The sequence below is a fragment of the Oxyura jamaicensis genome, chromosome 5 (assembly GCF_011077185.1).
Source record: "Oxyura jamaicensis isolate SHBP4307 breed ruddy duck chromosome 5, BPBGC_Ojam_1.0, whole genome shotgun sequence".
Classification (NCBI taxonomy): domain Eukaryota; kingdom Metazoa; phylum Chordata; class Aves; order Anseriformes; family Anatidae; genus Oxyura; species Oxyura jamaicensis.
In genome coordinates this window covers 1,029,186-1,049,803 of record NC_048897.1, presented here as the reverse complement: position 1 = coordinate 1,049,803, position 20,618 = coordinate 1,029,186, and the positions used below count along the sequence as shown (strand labels likewise).

The following is a 20,618-nucleotide window of genomic DNA, read 5'->3' as shown; positions in this document are numbered from 1 at the left end:
GGGGGGGAGGAAATTGAAAAATTTTACAGCATTTCGTGACTTAATATTGAAACTACTTTATCAAAAACAAAGCGATATGTAGTAGCCTTTGAAAAGCCCTGAGAGAATTGGGGATAGATGGGATTTGTGGCATTCCTGATGGCTGTCTTTGCTGCTACCATGGCGATCTCTGTCCCTTTTCAGGCTGACCTTAGGTAGCTGTTTGCTAAGAAAATGTAAGGCTTGGGCTGGGCTCAGCAAAAGACAGATGCATAGACAAGACCGTGGTTTGATGTGGCCCACAGATAGGCTCAGTTGCTGAAAAAGCCAGTATTGCTAATAGAGAGAAGGATGCTTGGTGAACTCTGAGATTTTTTTTTTTTTTAAAAAAAGAGCCCCAAATACATACTGTGGAAACTGAAAGGATGATTTTTGGTGTAAACAAATTGCCCTCATTTTGACCTGCACAGCATACTGGCAATCTGTGAGGTGAGGTGCATTGTAGACGGAACGTGAAATGAGTGAGGTTATTTTAACTAAACAGCGTTTCTGAACTATCTGCTTCAGGGTACCAGTGATGAAGAGAATAAACCAGTTTCTTCTGTTTCATTGTGCTGGTTAAGCAGTTAAAATTAATTGTAAGACTTGTCTAATTCATATAACAAAGAGATTTCAAACTGTGATGTTTATTTAAAAGTACGGCTAAGAAGTGGTTAAAATAAAAGATGATAGTGCATATTCTCACTAAAACTTGGTTACTTGAATGCTGACTTTCATTATGTTACAGAGCTTATTTGCACGGTGGAGTATTTAGAGTCAAGGCCAGAGCCGTTCACTGTGTTTCAGATAAAAGAGGGTTCTTCTGCTTAGCAACAGCATTTTGGCCTCTTATATTTTGCGGACTGTTTACTGAGATCCTAGAATGTACCTGAGCTGGGTTTGGCTCGGTGCCCTTCAGTATGTTTTGAAGCATTTCTTCCTTCCTGAAGGACAAATCTTGGAGAACAATAAACAGGCTAAAAACATAATAAAAATTAACAATAAAATAGAGAGTTAAAAAAAAAGAGACAAACCAAGAAAATAATAACAATGTATGAAAAATCATAAGACAGTGGAAAGGAGCACTCAACTCTGGCAGATAGTCCAAAGCCTGGGCAGGTGGTTGCTGGTGCTGGATGCATTTGTATATCTCCTGGAAATTTCCCTTTCCCTCTGTTTATGGGGAGGTGGTCTTGGGGCTGAGTCATTGCTTGCAGGGTCTCATCAGTGCTTGCAGAACATTTTAAAATGTGTATACATTTGGGTAGCATTGAGGTAGCTCAGGACTTCTAAAAGCTTTTACCTTGTTGCCTGCAAGAGTGGAGTTTGTCACCCGGCAAGGGACAAATTTGTAAATTAGGAAGGTCATAATATTGTATGAGAGCTTGGGCAATAAGGATAGATGACTTAGCCAGGGCACTTCAAGCTTCAGAAAATTCTTTATTGCTCAAAATATCAAGCATAGACAGCTTTGAAAAGGGAATATATTTCTACAGCCACACTTTTATAAAAGATGTCAGTTTCATAAAGAGATGTTGAGCAGGCTCAAATTAAGAGAATGTAATTTAATTACCAGCAGTAGCATTTTTATGAGGCACTGGCCTTTCACAGTATGTTATTAAGAATACTGCTTGCAGACAAAAGGCAGTTGCTACAACTAAGTTGCTACCAAAGTTTCCTTGGCAATTTAAATATGTAGGCTATAGTTGCTGTGTTTTTTTATTTTATTTTATGTTATTTTATTTTATTTCACTTTTTTCCTTTCTTAATAGGAATTTTGCTACACGTTAAGGTAAACACAAAAATGCTTTATAGAGAGCTATGACTTGTCATATTATACGTATCCCAGTATTAACAACAATCCACAGATATTTCCCAATCCATGTTGAAGCAACTGGCATACATTGCTGTTTCCCTGCACCAAGTGCCTGTTGCCAAACACTGTTACCGCATAAGGTAATTACCCTCACTGTTGAATTTTTAGTGACAATCTTTGAGATTATCAGAACCAAAAGAAGGTAAGAAATGACAAAGAAAATGCTGTCTTATGAGAAGTAAATAGTGTGCCGCAAAGCTCATTCCTATCTGCAGGAGAAAAATAAAAGCAAATTAAGATAAATTATACATACTTATCTCCATCTCTCTTTAAGTGAGATGCTTCTGGTCTGTAGAGAACTGTTCAGGCCTGGAGTGCTGAATTCCTGATTCTTTTATTTATTTATTTATTATTATTATTTTTTTCCCCTCCCTGAAATGGTTTCATTTTCTGAGTCTTTATGTTGTGACTTGCAAGCACAGAGGGAACAATGAAGACAGCAGTCTCTGTTGGTTCTCTTTGTCTTTTCTTCAAGAATCAGTGCAAACTTTGAAGGGAAGCTTAACATGGATCCTCCTCCCACCAAAAAAACCCCACAGGATTCACCATGTTTAGCATGCTGAAAGGTTGTATAGCTCAGCCTAACTGCAGGGTTAGAGTGGCCATTCTTGGGACAGGAAATCTGGAAAACAGTAGGATACAGAAGCTTGTGAGAGAAAACTCCATGTGTGTTAGTCTCCCATAAATTTGGGTGCGGCAGTGCTTCAGGGTTAAGTCTGAACAGTTTAAAAATCAGTCACTGAAGCTTTAATATACTAATATACATGGTATGTATACTATAATATACATGGTATGCTGCAGTGTTCTCTGTTTCCTAGGTTTGAAAGTAATGGAAAAGCAGTTCTGCTCTTTGTTTATTATTTCTTTACTGTGACAGTGGTGAGACACTGGAACAGGTTGCCCAGAGGAGCTGTGGATGCCCCATCGCTGGAGGTGTTCAAGGCCGAGCTGGATGTGGCTTTGAGCAACCTGGTCTTGGTGGAAGGTGTCCCTGCCCATGGCAGAGAAGTAGAACTAGATGGTCTCTAAGGTTCCATCCCACTCAAACTATTCTATGACTCTATTGTGCCCCCTCTGCCTATTAAACAAAAGGCTAGACCCAAGCTTCAAAAATCTTCCTGTATGCCTGAGAATTGCTTTTCTGCCATTAGAGAAGTGGTATGTAGACAGAAAGGTTTACATATGGTGCAGAATAACCATATATTCTATGTCCATCTCTAGAATCTGCTGTTTTACAACTTTATTCGGCTCATAGACTTGAGTAGAACTCATAATGCCAGTCTCTCCAAAACGAAAATAGTCTCTTGCTTACTTTCCATTTAGTAAATTTTGATTCTTGTGTTCTATGAGTTTCATATCTCCAAGGTAATTGTGCTTAGTCATTTCTGTATTTCTAGAAAGCATCAGTAAATCCTATGTTCTGAATCTAATTTACCATACAATGTTCTTTAATACATCATTATGTCTCTATAGAACAGAAGTACTATCATAAATATTTTCTAACTAAAAATGAATCTGTTTAGTGATTTTTCAAAGATGAGTCCAAATCACTTTGTTTGATTTAGAAGGAAGGCAAATACATTATTTTGTGACAAATTGCTTGTGAAAAATGATTTGTCAAAACAGTGTTTAGTTAACTTGTACACACATTAGTTTGGGAGCTGAGCATACATTTTTCACATAACATTATACTGTAATGGTTTAATGTACCATAACAGTTAAAATTAGCACATTAGTAGGGTTCTTCTGCAACAGCTTATCATGATATTACAGAGCACCACACTGAGTGACATGCTTGCACACATTTATTAAGGTGCTGTGGAAAAGTCACACCATTAAAACCTGAATAGCCTGGAAAACTAAGAAATGAAGTAACTAGGGATTGATTTAAAATTTCAGTGAAACCTAGTTAATGAACTTGTGTTGATATGTACAGTCATGCTTGTCTTCCGCCCCATTCAAATGCAGTGGCTATGGGACCTCTCACAATATCTGAAGCAAATTACTTCTCGTTACAGCCAAAAAGGATGGAAAAGGAAATTGCATATCAGGGGATTATTCTATTCCACTTTGATTCTGCTTTCTTTGTTACCAAACTATATTTATGTATTTCAAAAGCATGTGAGGAAATAAACGTGTCTTGGACGGTTTGTTTTCCTTCCCCCCCGCCCCCCCCAAATGTGACTAGTGGCATTGCAGCTAAAATACATATCAGGTACTTTTTGCTGCATGCTTGTTTAGAGAAGCACAGATTGAAGGTATTTGAAGAGTGAAGATCTTGATCAGTTTTATGATAGTCCTGTGCAATGTTTGAGGTGGTATGTCTCAGCAACAAACACTGTGCTGCTGGTGATATATTGTTGATATAAAATAGCAGAAGGCTACCTTTACAAAGAAGTTTCTGATTAAGGTCATTTCTGTTCTATTCTCTCTATTCTCACCACTGTATTCTCTCTTGAAGAGAAACGGTGTTGAGGAGAGAAGTGAAGCTCTGCTAGTTTTACTAGAGTTAATTAGTGGTTTATGCCACAGATTATCTCAATTTAATGAATAATCTTGCAAAGTCATACCAGATATGGAGAGGAAAATGAGATGGTTTTCACAGGTTTATAGGCTACATGGAAGAACTAATTCCCCCAAAAGTCAAGAAAGGCTTCTTGTTCTTGTGTTATATATAGGGATAAACTATGGTGTGTCCATGCTGTTTTGTATATGTACTTGTCCATTGTTCTTAAAAGTTGCTTAGTTTTATAGCTGAATATTTCATCTTCTGCCTGGCATTATTATAATGAGCAATAAAGTTTGTGTACAGTTTTGCCTTGTCTTTCATTAGATGTTACAGTTTTGGGCCAACGCCTTCTGAGAGCAGTTGTGGGAAAGCAAATGAAACCTGATGGGAGTGTGGGGAATTTGAGCTGAGCAAGGATTTGAATAATATAAAAATAATCTGTATGCAAAAGCCTTATCATACAATTTTCATATTAATTAGAATATTGTTTTGGACATGTTCAGAATTTTAAAGTATGCTAAGTTTTCAAAGCTAAATAGACACATCGATTCAAATTGTTAAAAGAAATTGCACAGTAAATACAAGCACTTTGTTCTATGTTTTGCACATCCATCTACATGTTCATCTCACATCAATATATGATCTCCATTAAGCTAAAATACTTTTTAAAGCTAACTATGAGCTAAAAATATGGGAACATTTGTCTTCTTTCTCTTCTGTATCTTTTTTTTTTTTTTTTTTTTTTTCCTTAAAGAGTGAAAGTTATTTCCCTCAAGTTACTGGGAACACTGGCTGTTTGTTCTGACTTTTAGAAATGCAGTCAGTGACAAGAAAATGCTGCCAACAGGAGGTTCTCAGAAAATTAGCTTTATTAAAAGTTAAAAGTTCATCTGAAAATGAGTGTAGTGTCCAAGTGCTTTATATTTGATTAATGGCTAAAACTTTTAAATAATAAATGCCATAAAATAATAAGAAACCATCATTTGCATAAAGAAATAATAATAAAAAAGAGCAAACAGTAGCAATTAGGAATTTATGTTCATGCTATGTTACTCAGCTTTTCTTGATGGCTTACTTGGTAAAGAATGTCCCATTTACTAGGTTGGGCCTCTGTTAATAGGGGCATCCTTTTTATGTGTGCTAAACCAAATGCAGCAGCAGTACATAAATAGGGTGCTCTTCTCTTTTGGATATATAATATATTCAGTTGACTTTGTGCAGTATGCACAGGTCCGTATTACTGAGAATATGAATAATGTTAGTTTCTATAATTGCTAACATCTGGCTTTCCATAAATCTGTTAAATTACATGGAAGCCGAATTAGATTTCTCTGTCATAAGTAAAGCAATTACATGGAACTCTGTAGGCAATATGGCTTTATATTCATCTGTGAAATCCTTTTAGTTTTGAACTGTGAAAGCTACCCTTCTAATTGGCACTGTGATCCTGCTGCATACTATATGTATGCTGCTCAAAAAGCCCTTAATATGGCAAAGGAAATACGGACAATTGAATATCACTTTGTGAAATCACCAGAAAGCAAATGCCACATCTATGCCTTGATCTTCAACAACAACAACAAAAAAAAACAACCAAAGAAATAAAAGCCAAAGTCTATCAAAAGGAAAATAGGGTATTTTAAAGAATATTTTAAGCCTCGCTGTAGGTGTTTGAATATAATGCATTTGATAACAGCTGAGTCATAGCTCTCTTCATGTCACTCTTCATGGCCTTTACCTTCTATGATACTCTGGCATTTGTTAATCAATGAGCAGCAAGTTTTAATTTCTCGTAGTGCAGTCCCTTTTACACCACTGATAGTGGACCTTTCAAATTCTCAGTAGTGCTATGGCATGCATTAGAGAAATAGTGTTCTTTTTTTTGTGTGTGATTAAGACCATCAAAGCAGCAAAATGCACCAATTTTAGGGAAGTCTGAGTGATAAGCAATTGAATCAAGCTATCAGGCCACTGGGAACATCTCTAACAAAGGGCTGGCCCACAGCCCAGGAGTGAAGCCCTTCTGCGGTGTAATTGCCTTCTGGCTTCCCCTTTGGTCTGTGAGCAGAAAGGAGAACAGCAGTTTTCTCATGCCCTAAGCCCCAGACTCAGTTGTGCTGGCTGATTTTGCTTTTGATCAAACCCAAGGGAACTAAAACATTTCCAGTTGTTCCTGGAGTATTTGTGAACTGAAACCAGCAAGCTTACTGTCCAGGCCAGAGGAAATGTTGGTTGTTATAGATACTATCCTTCAGCTAATTGAGAGAATTCTTAACGTCTTTATTTAAGTTCTGGCTTTCTGAGGAGATGACTAGTGAGCCCATGGCACTCCACCCATGAAGTAGGGCAGCTAGCCGTGAGATCCCACTTAATTAGAGTATAGGTAATTTTTCTTCTTTATTTCTATTGAATTTTAAAAATTGTTGTTTTAGAGAGGAATTAAAAGTACGCTTGGGTAATATTCTGAGGAGTTATAAATTTCACCCTAGCAATAAAGGCATTTTAAATGGTAAGTGTGAGGATTCTTCCATGTAATTTCTGAATTTGTATAACACTCTTTTGGAATTTTCATGATAGAAATCCTCGGATACTTGTAAAGGACTTTGTTCTGTAGCCTTCTTCCCACTGTTTCTTATAGCTTTCATTATTAATGTTGCAACAAAAAAAGCCCCACCAGTTTACTGGTATTTTATCTGGACAATCTGTCGATATATTGTTTAAGAACAGTCCAAAGTTGTTTTCTGAGTGAAATACCTACTTTCCACAACGTGTTCATAAAGCTCATGGCTTTCACTGCAAGAAAAAGAATGCTGTATAAACTCCCTAGGTAAATCCGTATTGCATAATTATATGTTACTCTCCAAAAGCAATTTTAATGGCATACTGTAATTCACTTTTCCCCAGTGTATAATGATTTTCTTTTGTTGCTTACTTTTTTGTGTCATTGCTAAATCATGGTTTTCCCACATAGCTTTGTTCTAAGATTTTTTGTTGTTGCTGTTCTATAGGGTGCCTTTTTATTATTATTATTTTATCTTTTATTTTTAAATTCTCTTATACCTTCCAGCAATGGGAATAGGATGCAGTCAATAGCTGTTAGTCTGGAAATGTTGATCGTGCTAGGAGCTTATGAAGAATAGTGCCTTTCAATTTTGGTGTAAAATCCAGAGCAGGGAGTGGTTCAACAGACAGAAGGTAACTCTCTTCACTAGTTGCCAGTCACTGGAAAAACGCTGTACACCCTGTTCAAGTTCATCAGTGATGTATAGTTCCACTAGTTCTGTCAGTCTCAGCATTTATAATTAAGCTTGATGGTTTAAGAATTCTTGGTGGAATCAAAACAAACAGTAGATAAGTTTAAAAAATCAGTGTTTAATGTCTATCAAATATATATGGAAGATATCAGAAAGAAGGTACCTACCAGCAAGGCACATGAGTAATACTTAATATAGAAATAGCGTTTGCGCTGTGAAAACAAATGTCCAAAGCATTATAAATCTGCTGTCTTGCAGATATCGATGAGTGTGCCTTAAAGACCCACACCTGCTGGAATGACTCAGCCTGCGTGAACCTGGCAGGAGGGTTTGATTGCCTCTGTCCATCTGGACCATCTTGTACTGGAGACTGTCCCCACGAAGGTGGCTTCAAGCGGAATGGGCAGGTGTGGACCCTGAGGGAGGACAGATGCTCCGTTTGTTCCTGCAAGGTGAGATCCTGGTGTTCTGGATTTCAGGAGTTCTTTAATTCTCTGGGCTCATGTCAGACACCCCATATTGCAGTGCCACTGGCATTGGCAAAATGTTAACCTAAGCCCAAGGCACTGTGGCAGAAGGTAAGCTCTGCTGAGGGGCACTGAAGTTGTGACTGGGAAATTTTTCTGGGACAGACTTTTTTTCCTATTGTGCAAAACTGAACACAACCGAATAGCAGCTAACCACGGAGGGCTTCTACCATGTTATCCCATGGGCCAGAGCCACTCGGGGCATGCCTCCATGAGGATCTCACGTTGGCCTTTAACACAACTATCAGGCAACCACTTATTCCAGATGTTAAAAATGGTTTTCAATTCCTGTTTAATATGAATATGCATCTCTTAGGACAAGTACTGTACGTAGCCAACAGTGGCCCTCGTGATGGTGTTGCCCTTTGGCTGGAATACCTATCAATTAGCTTGACATGATTCCAAGGTTGGAGGACTTAACAGTAGGCACTAAATTTCCTCCGATGAAGAGGGGTGAAGGCCAGCTTTCTCCTTTGCATCCCAGCTTGTCTCTGTCAGCAGTTCTCTCCCCTTGGGCAGTGCAGCATTCTCTGCACCTTTGGAGAAGCCAGACACGGTACAATCAGGTCTCCTTCAGAAATCACAGAACATTTTATTATTATTATTATTATTGTTGTTGTTGCCTACTGGTAATCAACTTAAAAGACCATTTGACTCTTCTTTCTTCCTTTTCACTGAGGGGTGCTGTCAGTGAAATCACTAGAATTTTAGAAAGGCACCAATCTGCGAAGTGGTTGGTCTTTTGTGGCCACTTTGACCTGATATGTTCATAGCACTGGTAAAGCTATGCCTAGGTACAGCAGGAACGCTGGCTCTTGCATCTGTAAAATGGAATTTTGGCCACTGTCAAAATCTGAACGTAAAGAATGAGGAGTAGCCTACCTGTCCCCTGGTTGTGAGCTGCAGAAGCACTAGAGAGTTTGGAGGGGTGATGAGAGACAAGGTATTTCGAAGTTAGGGGAAGCTGAAAGCCTCATCGTTTCTGTATTGCAGTAGTATATCAGAAGGGGAAATCAACACTTTAGAGTGAATAGAACCCACAAACCGCAGTGCTGTTTGGGGCTAAAATGGGAATATATTCTTGTTAGTTGCTGTATTTTTTGCTTCAAGTAGCCTTAAGTTCCCTAAAACTCCTCCCTTCAGAAGCTGAAATGTACAACTCCACTGAATACATATAAAGCTTTTATTGTAATCTTGGGGAACAGGCTGGCATATGAAAGGATTTCCAGTCAATAGAATAAACAGTTTAATGTATGTGAAGACATCTGGTCTGCCTTTGCAGAGCTATAACTATTAGTATTCCCATTTTAGATTGCTTATAATTTGTTTTCTTTGCCATTTCTCATTGCGCTTATTTCTTATGTTGAATGCCCTTATTAGTATATGAAAATACACAAAATGATTAACTAGTACATAGATATTTTAAAGTAAGCTTGGCAGTGTTTGTTGCTGTGACTCTTCCTTTATATCTTCCTCATTTTCCATTTTTTTCCTCTGTGAATTAACATTTGCATTTTATTTCATGTCAGTAGCTGCCTTGTTTCAAGAGCCAAATTCTTTGCTATAGAACAGGGAAAACAAGGAGAGCTCTGCCTCCATCTTATCCAACCAGAAAGTAAAGTCTTCTCTCAGCATTTACTGAATTTGTTATTGAAACATATTTTATAAATTGTGGTAGCTCCCAGTACACCAGACTTCTCAAACCTACTACAGGGCTCTCCTATTTTCATGTAGTTGCATGGAGGGCTGGTTCTCCTTGACCCTTTTGCAGCTTGCCGATTTTGGTGAGGAAAAGGACAGAGTATGACTAAATCATTCCTTGTATTGCTTACTCTAACTTGGAAATGATCCTACTTGTTTTCTCTTGGAGACAAAGCAGTGTTTCAGCTTTGAAATAATGTTTTCTTTTAGCTTGTGTTTTGCTACAGTTATTTTAGGAAAGGTCAGATGGATGTATATTGTGCAGTGGCTGGAAGACATGGATCCTGTCTTGAAAATATTTAACTTCAAATGGAAATCGAGTAGCATGCTTAACTTTGAAGTTCATTAAGTGATGCTATTTGTGGAGTAGAATGCTGTCAAATACAAGAAGTTATATTACTTCAGTAGTATACTGAAGCAGAGTGTCATTATGGAAGCACAAGGGATTATTCCAGTGTTCCATCAGACCCAGTCTCTTCAAACTGTCCTCATTCACCTGAATGGGGACAAAGTTTACATAAACACAAACTCTTGAAACTTAATTAGCTGACTGTATAATTAATTTAATACCTTAAGTATATTTGATACATCCACTACAAGTATCTTAGAATCATAGAATATTCCGAGTTGGAAGGGACCCATAAGTATCATCAAGTCCAACTCCTTGCACCACGCAGGTCTACCCAAAAGTTTAGACCACGTGACTTAGTGCACAGTCCAAACATTCCTTAAATTCATACAGGCTTGGTGCAGTGACTGCTTCACTGGGGAGCCTGTTCCAGTGCACAACCACCCTCTCAGTAAAAAATCTCCTCCTGATATCTAGTCTAAACTTCCCCTGCCTCAGCTTCACCCCGTTCCTGCGGGTCCTATCACTGGTGTTTATGGAGAATAGGTCACCCGCCTCTCCACACCCCCTCGCGAGGAAGTTTTAGACCGTGATGAGGTCCCCCTTAGCCTCCTCTTCTCTAGGCTGAACAGGCCCAGTGACCTCAGCTGCTCTTCATACGCCATCCCCTCCAGGCCCTTCACCATCTTTGTTGCCCTCCTCTGGACACTCTCCAACAGTTTCATGTCCTTTTTGTACTGTGGTGCCCAGAGCTGCACACAGTACTCAAGGTGAGGCCGCACCAGCACAGAGTAGAGCGGGACCGTCACTTCACTTGCCCTACTAGTGATGCTGTGTTTGATGCACCCCAGGATACAGTTGGCCCTCCTGGCTGCCAGGGCACACTGCTGGCTCATATTCAACTTGCTGTCTACCACGACCCCCAGATCCCTCTCTGTGGGGCTGCACTCCTGTGTCTGATCGCCCAGTCTGTATGTACAGCCGGGGTTGCCTCGTCCCAGGTGCAGGACCCGACACTTGCTTTTGTTAAACTTCATGTGGTTGGTGATCGCCCAGCTCTCCAACCTGTCCAGATCTCTCTGTAAGGCCATTCCACCCTCATCCGAGTCTACAACTCCTCCAAGTTTGGTGTAATTGGCAAATTTGCTCAAAACACCCTTCAGCCCTGCATCCAAATCGTTTATAAAGATTCTTCCTGAACTCTTGTGGATTTAATACACAAGACTGATAGAAATTTGAAGGGGCGTGGGTAGTTGTTCCCTTCTCCCAGGAGCGATTAAAAAAAAAAAAAAAAAAAAAAAAGCCTGGCTGTATGGTCTGTCTATATGTGGGCTTTTGATTTCGTCCCCTAATTCAGATAACTCTCTATTCCCCATCTGAAAAAGGTCTGGGAGGTAAGCACAGCACTGGGAATGGTGGGATGTGCAAAGGTGAAGGGTGTTCCTGATGGTGAGAACAGTGAGGTGGTCTAGTTTGGTTTCTGCAGGGTCTGACTTCTGTCTGATGGGCTTTGGGGTTCTGTGGAAACTTGAGTCACCCTTTACATTGATTCTCTTGTGCGTCAATTTTTCCTTCAGTAAGAGTAACTTAGTGTTCATATCACTGATGCGTCTGAAACCTGTAGAACTGCTTCAGTGAGGAAGGCTGAGAGAGAGGTACTAACAAGATGCTATATGCAATTATCCTATCAAAATGAAATGAATTATTTTCTGTGTTTTTCTCAGTTTTTGCTATCAAAAAAACAAAACAAACAAAAAAGCCCAAACCACAATGCTAATATAGAACTGCAAAGACAAAAGTAAGATGTAGCTTAAGAGGCTTTATGTCACTGCAGTGCAGGGATAAAAATGTTTTTTTGAAAGGCATGGAACTAATGAAGCTGTAGATAAAACACAGATGCTTAAATAATAAAGATTAGCAGTGTATTATTAGCAGTGTATTATGATTACCAAAAGGTCTCTGGCAAAATCATCAAGCTTTGTCAGTGTTCTGAAACACAGAGAGTGAAGGAAACGTAAAAGGTTAGCTGCTCCCCAGAGGTAACAGCACAGCAGCTCAGAGTAGCAAAGTACCAGCACCATCACCAGCTGAAAGGAGAATTTGAAAAATAATCTTGAAAGCTTGGAAAGTAAATTGGGCTCGGGCAGACAGGTTATTGCTAACCATTATTAATCAGCACTCCATTATGGAGAGGAGGGAGACTGCCATTCTTGGCGGCATCAGACTGCCGAGACACCTGGCACAACTCACCCTGAGCAGGTCATCCTTGCAGAGAATTTTTGCTGGGCTGCTGCTTGATGTCCTCCCTCAGGAAGGGGTGGAAGATGCTTGTGCTTTTCCACCTGTGAGTACAGAGATTTGGTCATAACTTGGCAGTTGGGAAGGTGTTTGTTTTTTTTTTTTTTTTTTGGGGGGGGGGGGGGGGGGGTGTTCTTTGTTGTCAGTACGCGCGCGGCGCCCCCCCCCCCCCCCCCCCCTTGTATTGGTGGCAATGAAAAAACTTCTCCCGCTTAGATCAGATACAGGTTTATAGATTCAGAACAAGGTTCTGCTGACAATATGAAAAAAACTCCATCGAAGTGAGAGCAGTTGTTTTGCAAATGGTACAACTGTGCTTCATTCCTTTCTCAACACTACCTTCAAATTGGCTACAGGTGATGTTTTGTTTGAATAAGGAGTAATCCAATTATCTGCATTAAATGCAAAAGAGTTTAATGTCAAAACTCTTCAATAATCTCCTCATTGTTAACTTTGATTTCAGTTCCAAGTCTACATGTGGCATATCAGTATGTTGGCTCACCTATAGTAAATGGTATAATTTCAAACACAATAGCTCCCCTAGTTTTCATAACTAGAATTAAAATCAATTTGGCTTTCTCTGATGCAAAGAGGGATATATCATTTTCTCTTTACATGCTGAAGCAAATCTTCTGTTTATCTCACACAGTTCTGTTGAATAGCATTTAACAAAATGTGCTATCCAATACAGTAAGTAAATATTTAGCAAAATCATATTTTGGAGAGCCTGTGGAATACAGGCCCTCTTTAGTACATGAACAGAATTATAAGCGGTGGTTATAGTTTGTACTCCATTTAGCTTTATGCTGCTGTACAGTAGGTCCAGATATGGAACAGAACCAGTTGTGAATTCAGAGTAAAGAACAATTAGTATCACTGTGATTTTGCTGCGTGGTGCTCCTATGAAGTTAAAAGGACCACCCTCATATCTTCCAAATATTTATTCAAGTTATTTTCTTCACAATTCCACAGTTAGTCAAAATAAAGCTAAACAAATATTGCATGTACTAAAGAGGCTACTGGTTGGGGAGTTTGCTGATGTAACTAATGAGAAAGAAAATTGTTTCACATTTCATCTGAGGTACTGATTTATTTTAAATTCAATGAGTTGCAGACAGAAAAACACCACTCACATTCAGACAGCATTGAATCAGTGCACTGACAGAAACTGGGACAGTACTGGTATTTGAGGTATTACAACTTGCATGATTGAGTCCTTATGTAGGTAACATCTAATACGTTAAGAACTGCATATTTTCTGATATGCTAAAGACATGCTCTTTGATATATACAGTGTGGGGCTTTCTGGGGGACACTGATCTGGGTTGCTGCCTGGTGGTTTGTGGATGACAGCAGGGCAATGTGTCTTTGCAGGATGGGAGAATTTTCTGCCGGAGAACAGCCTGTGATTGCGAGAACCCCAGTGCTGATCTCTTCTGCTGCCCAGAGTGTGACACTCGGGTCACCAGCCAGTGTCTCGACCAAACGGGGCACAAGCTCTACCGCAGTGGGGACAACTGGACCTACAGCTGTCAGCAGTGCCGTTGCCTGGTATGGGTAAAGTGTTTTGGAGGGGAGCAAGAATAATTATTGTCGTTTTTAGCAAAATGTACTTGGAAGCAGGTTGTTTGCTTTCTCTTCACCTGCTTTTCAGACTAAGAATAATACTAAAGCATTTATAGAGCATGCACCAAGTGACACCATCAGTTTTCTTCCTACTGCTGAATAAGTAGGTCTAATTACTGAAAAGAAAATCTTGACAAAAGCTTGGAAACCTTGACACTATATTAACTTTTTTTTTTTTTTTTTTTTTTTAAAAAAAAGTGTTTGTGTACTTCTGACAACTTTTATAAGGTCATCTGATCTTTAAATGATTTTTAAAGATTCTTTCCGATATGATGGATTTTGATGGAAGAGTTTCAGTTTTTAATTAAAACAGCTGGTATACCTGTCTTATCAAAATGGACTGGGCAGTTTTCTTTTTTAATTCAGCAGAGTTGGGAAAATGGAGTACCAGTGCCACGTGGTGAATTAGAAAAGGAAAAAAAAGAAATAAAGAAAACCAGAATTACTAGACAAACATACAAAATAAAGAACGTTTCTATTCTCATTAAGCACTGTAGATTATCTCCCTACAGCTTTAATTTTTGCACAGATATACTAATTAGTGCAGCAGTGAACTTCATTAAAATTATCAGTTTTCCATTTATAGCTGTCTGTATAACATTGTTTTTACATGTGATATTAATCAAGAGGTGTCTGAGCATCAGGAAACAAATTACATTCAAAGCTAAGTTACTGTTAAGAGATAATTATCTGTAACATAGAGCAATAAGTATTGTATTTTGTATTCTCCTAAGATGGTTTTAATGTTGGCAAAAGAACATCAAGAAACATTTGCATACAGCAGCAATGGCAAATATTAAATGTGACGTGTTTTACAAAGGATGCTGAGTTTGTGGTCAGCATGTCTTTGCCTAATGTTATGATTAGGTTAACAAACATACAGAACTAAAAGACACTGATTCAGTAAATTAGTGCTATATCTAAGGTTAGGTGCAATGTAAATGTGTAGATGTTATCAACATCTGAAGCGCTTACCAAGTTGCCTAATGCAAGTTTAGTTTAATTTATGCTCAGATCCTACAGCAATACTCTGCAGAAATAACTGCCTTAAATAACTGCCTTTTTAATTTAATTTTATTTTATTTTTAACTTAAGTTCCACTAAGTGGAACTGGTTAGATCCATGTTCAGTGCTTCTTAAACATGCTAACTTAGATCTATTTGCATTGTTAATTTCCTATTTAAACAGTTGCTGTGATTACACAGAGATTTTATGTGACCATGCCCCATAAGGGCGTAAGTCTGCAAGGCCATCACTGCAAAAATTGTAGTTTATGGAAATTTGTTGTAAACCGGTATTAATGCTGTCTTTAAAAACCCCAAAGAAATCCAGTTCTCTTCTGATAGTGTTGTTTTTAGTCAAGAAACAAGCAAATGATACTCTGCTACATTTAGAAAACTTTGTTTCAGTATTCAAATATGCAGTTACATGATCAACCAGGCTAAGAAGCTGATCCATTAAATCTATTTCAATTCTGGCAAGATAAATGCTTTCCATTTGACAGGATGCAAAGTTAGCTAACAAATGGAAATGTATTCAGTGAGCTTTGTTTCAATTTTTACAGGAAGGGGAAGTGGACTGTTGGCCTCTTCTGTGCCCCAATCTAAACTGCGAGTACACAGCCATTTCAGAAGGAGAATGCTGTCCCCACTGTGTCAGTGACCCCTGCCTGGCTGACAACATCACCTATGACATCAGGAAAACCTGTCTAGATGGCTATGGAATTACAAGACTTAGTGGTGCCATATGGACCATGGTGGGATCTCCTTGTACAACCTGCAAATGCAAGGTACGATGGACAAGGTTGAATGGTAATGGAAATGATTGTTACTACATAAAAACAGGGTCATTTTCTGTCCTTGGAAGCTCATATTCAGATTGCTGTGAAGTGAATCAGACCTGAGGGCAGAAAAAGTAGCATACCAAAAAAATGTGCCTTATGTGGTCTGCAGGGTGGAAACAGAACAATCTGTGCTTATTTTCTTCAAAATGTTGAGCACAGCTATGTAATATCCTAGCACAATTTACAGACGTTCTGTTGGCGAGCCTTTCAGGCATTCTTAGTATGAAACTAGGCTAACATTTTAATAATTAATTCATGTGAATGTTTATGAAAATGTCTTTTGCAGAGCTGGTAAGCAGAGTCAAGAATACTAATACAAGTTTCACCAGCAAGTATACAAGTAGAAAACCCATATGAAGGCACTTGCATAAGAGGAGTGGGAGGAAATGTCACAGTTGCTATTACCTATTAGTTTCCATTCCATTGTCATGTATTTTGTCCAGTGGCTTTAAGGCAAAAGAACAGTCTGTCTCCCCTTTTCCATGCAGTGATGATCTACTGGGCTACTTTTCCATGACCCCTGTTGCTTACTATTCCTGATCTCAAAAATCTTGTATGGTTTTCTAATTGGTGGGCCAGCATGAACAGGGAAAGAGCAAGGGCATGCCTGTTTTATTTGCCACTCTCTGAGTAGATGGGAGAAGTCACTGTGTAGGGAGTACTCTAACCCATAAGTATGTACATAATGAACACTGCCACTGCCAGCAGTTTTCCAGATAAAGGGTAAAGGCAATTGTCTCTAAACAAGGTAGATAATGCAGAGCAGTGTGTGCCAGGAGCAGCTCCATTATAGCAAGCTCAGCCTCACCAAAGTGCCTACCTTGGGGCTGCCCAAATATAAGAGGGACCAGGACTTCAGAAAAATTATTTTCCAGTATTTTCTGGGAGTTGGTTCAAGCATTGTTTCCCCAGCTGTTCTCCTGTCACAATGTATGCAGTGTGAACCTTGTGCCTGGATAGTGCATTTCCCCGTTTACTGAGCTTACAGTTTGAAATTGTGACCTTTCTGGCATCTGGTCTGGTCCACTAGGTTCTTGCCTGCTCCTGCCCTTTGTCACAGTTCACTGCCCTTCAGTTGTACATGAGTAAATGTTTTAGAGGCTGTGATATAAGCAGAAATGGCAAAGTGGTCCAGATTAAAAAGTGCAATTTTCTGTAAAGTTATTTTTATATTTATACAAAGGTGATGTTAGTGATCCATAATATGGTGTTCCTCAAAAAATAATAATAATAATAAAAAATTGAATATCAACTAATTTCTAAGTGGTCAGGAAAAAGTATCTTAAGGTAATTGTCACCAAAGCCAGTTGCTGTGGACTTAAGGCTGTAGTAGGTACGTTCTGTTTACAAAGGACTAATAAAAACCAGATGACAGTATCCTGTTTGCTGCTATTTTCAGACTGCATGGAAGCTGAACCATGACTTCTGTGCTTTGTATCGCTCTAAGTGAAAACTGATCTTCTCTTGCTTTTTAACAAAAATTAAAGAACAGAATTATGAAAATACTGCTTTGTATTAGATAAAATATTCTTGTGTTCACTGTGGGAAACCAAGCTGTTGTTTTGGGGCTGTAAGTTATTGAAGTTAGCTTTTCTGCCATTCTTCAGAGTTTTTCATATTGATTAAACCAAGAATCTGAAAGATGGGCATATTTCAGAAAAATTGAGAGCTTCCCAGTATGGATCAGATTAAAACTCTCTCCATTAACTTTCTTGCATGGGACAAACCAACTTTAATCATCTTAGTTGCTGCTGTACTGTGTTCTATCATGAAGACCACTGAGTTGTTTACAACCAGATTTGTAGTTCATGTGTAGTTCAGGTTAATTCTGTCTATTGGTACATACAGTCTGTGCAGAGAGAAAAAGAACAGATAATTATAGTGCTACTTAGAAAAACAGCCTCCTTAAAAAGCCATCCCCGTTGGGATCTACGAAGACAACCTGTGATGGTGGCTTAAGCAGGTGTTTTTTGTGTGCGGTAGAATTACCTTTGCCAGCTACAATCCCCTTCGCTCTTTGTAGCTTGTTCTGCAGCAATGATTGACACCTGCTTGTTTGTCTGTGCAGAATGGGAACGTCTGCTGCTCGGTGGATTTAGAGTGTCTCAACAATAACTGATGTACTCGGACTGGACTGTGCTGGGGGAGGAACACTGATGAAGTTAACATCTGAAATGAAGCCGTATGCGTTGGTGTTTTATACAACAGACAATTACCAAAGTCTCCACATGAGGAAGATGTTTGGGAGTTGCCTTTGGGACCTATCACTATGCTCATCCTTGCTAGCCTTGTCCGGGTGACTTAGAGTACAGCGCATATAAGTCAATGGTTGTTAAAAGTTTTCAGTGTTGTAAATTACACACTTTTCCTGTCAAGACATTTGCAAATACGTTTAAATTATTTCATGGGTAAACTAATGCTGTATTTTTGTTTAATTTGTGTATTGACAACATGATAGAATTCAGCTCTTCTTCCTTTGGATCTAGATTTTACAAACAAAACAGCCTGTTGTGGTTTTGTCCCATGATATCACAAACTTAGTTCCAAGGTCCCTGTCCGATGTATTTATGAAAATATGTATGTATGTACAGTCAAATTGCATAGTACTTATATTTCACATCTGTCCAACATTTTAAAACATTCAAAGGTATATTTGATTGGACAGAATGGAAGTAATCAAAGTCTGTCTTAAAAAAAATATAAAAATAAATGCCATGAACTTAGTGAAATAGCAAAAAAGCACTTTCTTTTCCAAATGTGTGAAGCAGCAGCAAGACTCCTATAGTGAGAAATGGTACTAAAACTTTCCATCACCATTTCAACACATGTTCAGAAAAGAACCATTCATCTTTATCAGTGTTCTGTTTTGCAAGAGAAACTACAAATGCTGCAAAAGGGTATAATTCTTCTGAATTGTGCAACGATAAACAGTCAGCCTTAAGATGATATAATTTAAATTGACTAGGTTATTTTTTTGCTGTCAGTTATAACATCATTGATCAGTTCAGAGTTTTTTCTTTTTTTTTTTATTTACAGTAATAATGATCACCATTCTCAGTTACTGCTACCATAATGACAAAGTGCAGAAGCAGCTCTACCGGTGACATGCGGGACAGTAGACCTTAAAGCTCGGTAACTCTCATTACCCAATTAACAGTTCAGAAACAGATTTTTCTTTTAATTCACCACGCACATGATATCTTTTAATACATAAGTTTAGAAATACAAATGAAAACTCTTAGCCCGATATTGAGGTTAGAGTTTAGATTCTCTTCAGCTTATGTCTATTTTTTTTCACGAGGCTAGAAAGTTTGTGGCATTAGAATAAGAATATATTTCTATGATGATGGTACCTACAGCTTAAATGTCACCTTTTTAACGTGCTGTTGTGTTTTGTTCTGCTCATTTGTGTAGTGTTTTTTGCTTTTCATTTAATTAAGCACTGAGTATGTGGAAAAGAGTGCAGAAATAAGTATAGTGAATACAGTCTGGAAAGTCAACATTTGTGAGGTTTTCATCGTTTCATGCAGAAAAACTGAAACAGATAAATAAGAATGAAGTGTGACTATAAAGTGAAAAAATTCAAGTCTTTTAATCAAGTACGATCATGTTTCTTATAAGTAGAAAAGTGGAAAAAATATAAAAATGACTTGCTATCATCCAGATAATTTTATTCAATTTTTTAAACATTATTTGTTTTATCTAACAGGTCTGTGTGGTAAAGTTAAATTTATTTTCTTAAAATACCCCATCATTTTCAGCTACTAATGCATTTGACTATATTTGCAGTGCCCTAATGATTGTATAATAAGGGAAACAGTTGTGTTTTATATGATACTCAAAGGATGTTTGTAAATCATGTCAGCTCATTTTGTATATCACATTGTAAAACCCAATGGTAATTCAGTTGGATGAGATATCCAGTGGGCTGAGATATAAAGGGGAATGATTTAAAACTCGTGGGCATCTAAATAAACTCCTATGTACAGATAGCTTTCCTTTCATTTTATTAACTGAATTTTAAAACACTAATTACTGTCCTTTCCAGACGTGAATTCATGGTGATGTTAAAAGGAGAAGGAGTGTTTGTCTTGAGATGTAGTACCATAATTGTAAGAAATACTTCATAGAAATACTTCATTTTTATTTAGTAAGACAAAATCTTGTATTTCAGTCTGTCACATACCATGGATTTCTGAAGCTTTGTGAATGGGATTGATGACAGCACAGGATTTCAAAATCGTTCTTTTCCGATTTAACTCACAATAGTGAAGCCCTTTCCCAAGATGGTTTCTGGAAGCTCCAGACATTGTTGATGGTATTCAACAGGAGCCCAGAACTTCATACTTTTGCACTGTGCATATTGATTTCCTTCTAGAACCCAAATGCAGATTAATTCAACAACACCCTCTCAGAGCATTTTATACAACATTATGTCATTATCTTCAGAGTCATACTGTTTACACAAAGTCAAGCACAGGCTTCTTTGTTTATGTTGCATTTTAAGCAGTTATGCTGCTGCTGATGAACTTTTCCTTATGAGGCAAAGTGATTGTTAGCCACATAACATTTACCTTTAGAGTACTCAGAAGCTACAGCCTCAGCTCAAAGATCAGA

At 38.3% G+C, this 20,618-nt stretch overlaps 1 protein-coding gene across 4 annotated transcripts in view; it reads left to right on the top strand.

The window, feature by feature from the left end:
• The window catches only part of NELL1 (neural EGFL like 1), a 291,463-nt gene extending 271,470 nt beyond the window's left edge, over positions 1 to 19,993 (top strand). For all 4 annotated transcript variants that reach the window (XM_035328005.1, XM_035328007.1, XM_035328006.1 and 1 more), the window contains 4 exons: positions 7,916 to 8,109; positions 13,907 to 14,083; positions 15,723 to 15,947; positions 18,070 to 19,993. In XM_035328005.1, the coding sequence (XP_035183896.1) occupies positions 7,916 to 8,109; positions 13,907 to 14,083; positions 15,723 to 15,947; positions 18,070 to 18,120 (647 nt within the window). In that variant the 3' untranslated portion in view covers positions 18,121 to 19,993. The remainder of the gene's footprint in view (positions 1 to 7,915; positions 8,110 to 13,906; positions 14,084 to 15,722; positions 15,948 to 18,069) is intronic.
• The last annotated feature ends 625 nt before the right edge of the window (positions 19,994 to 20,618 follow it).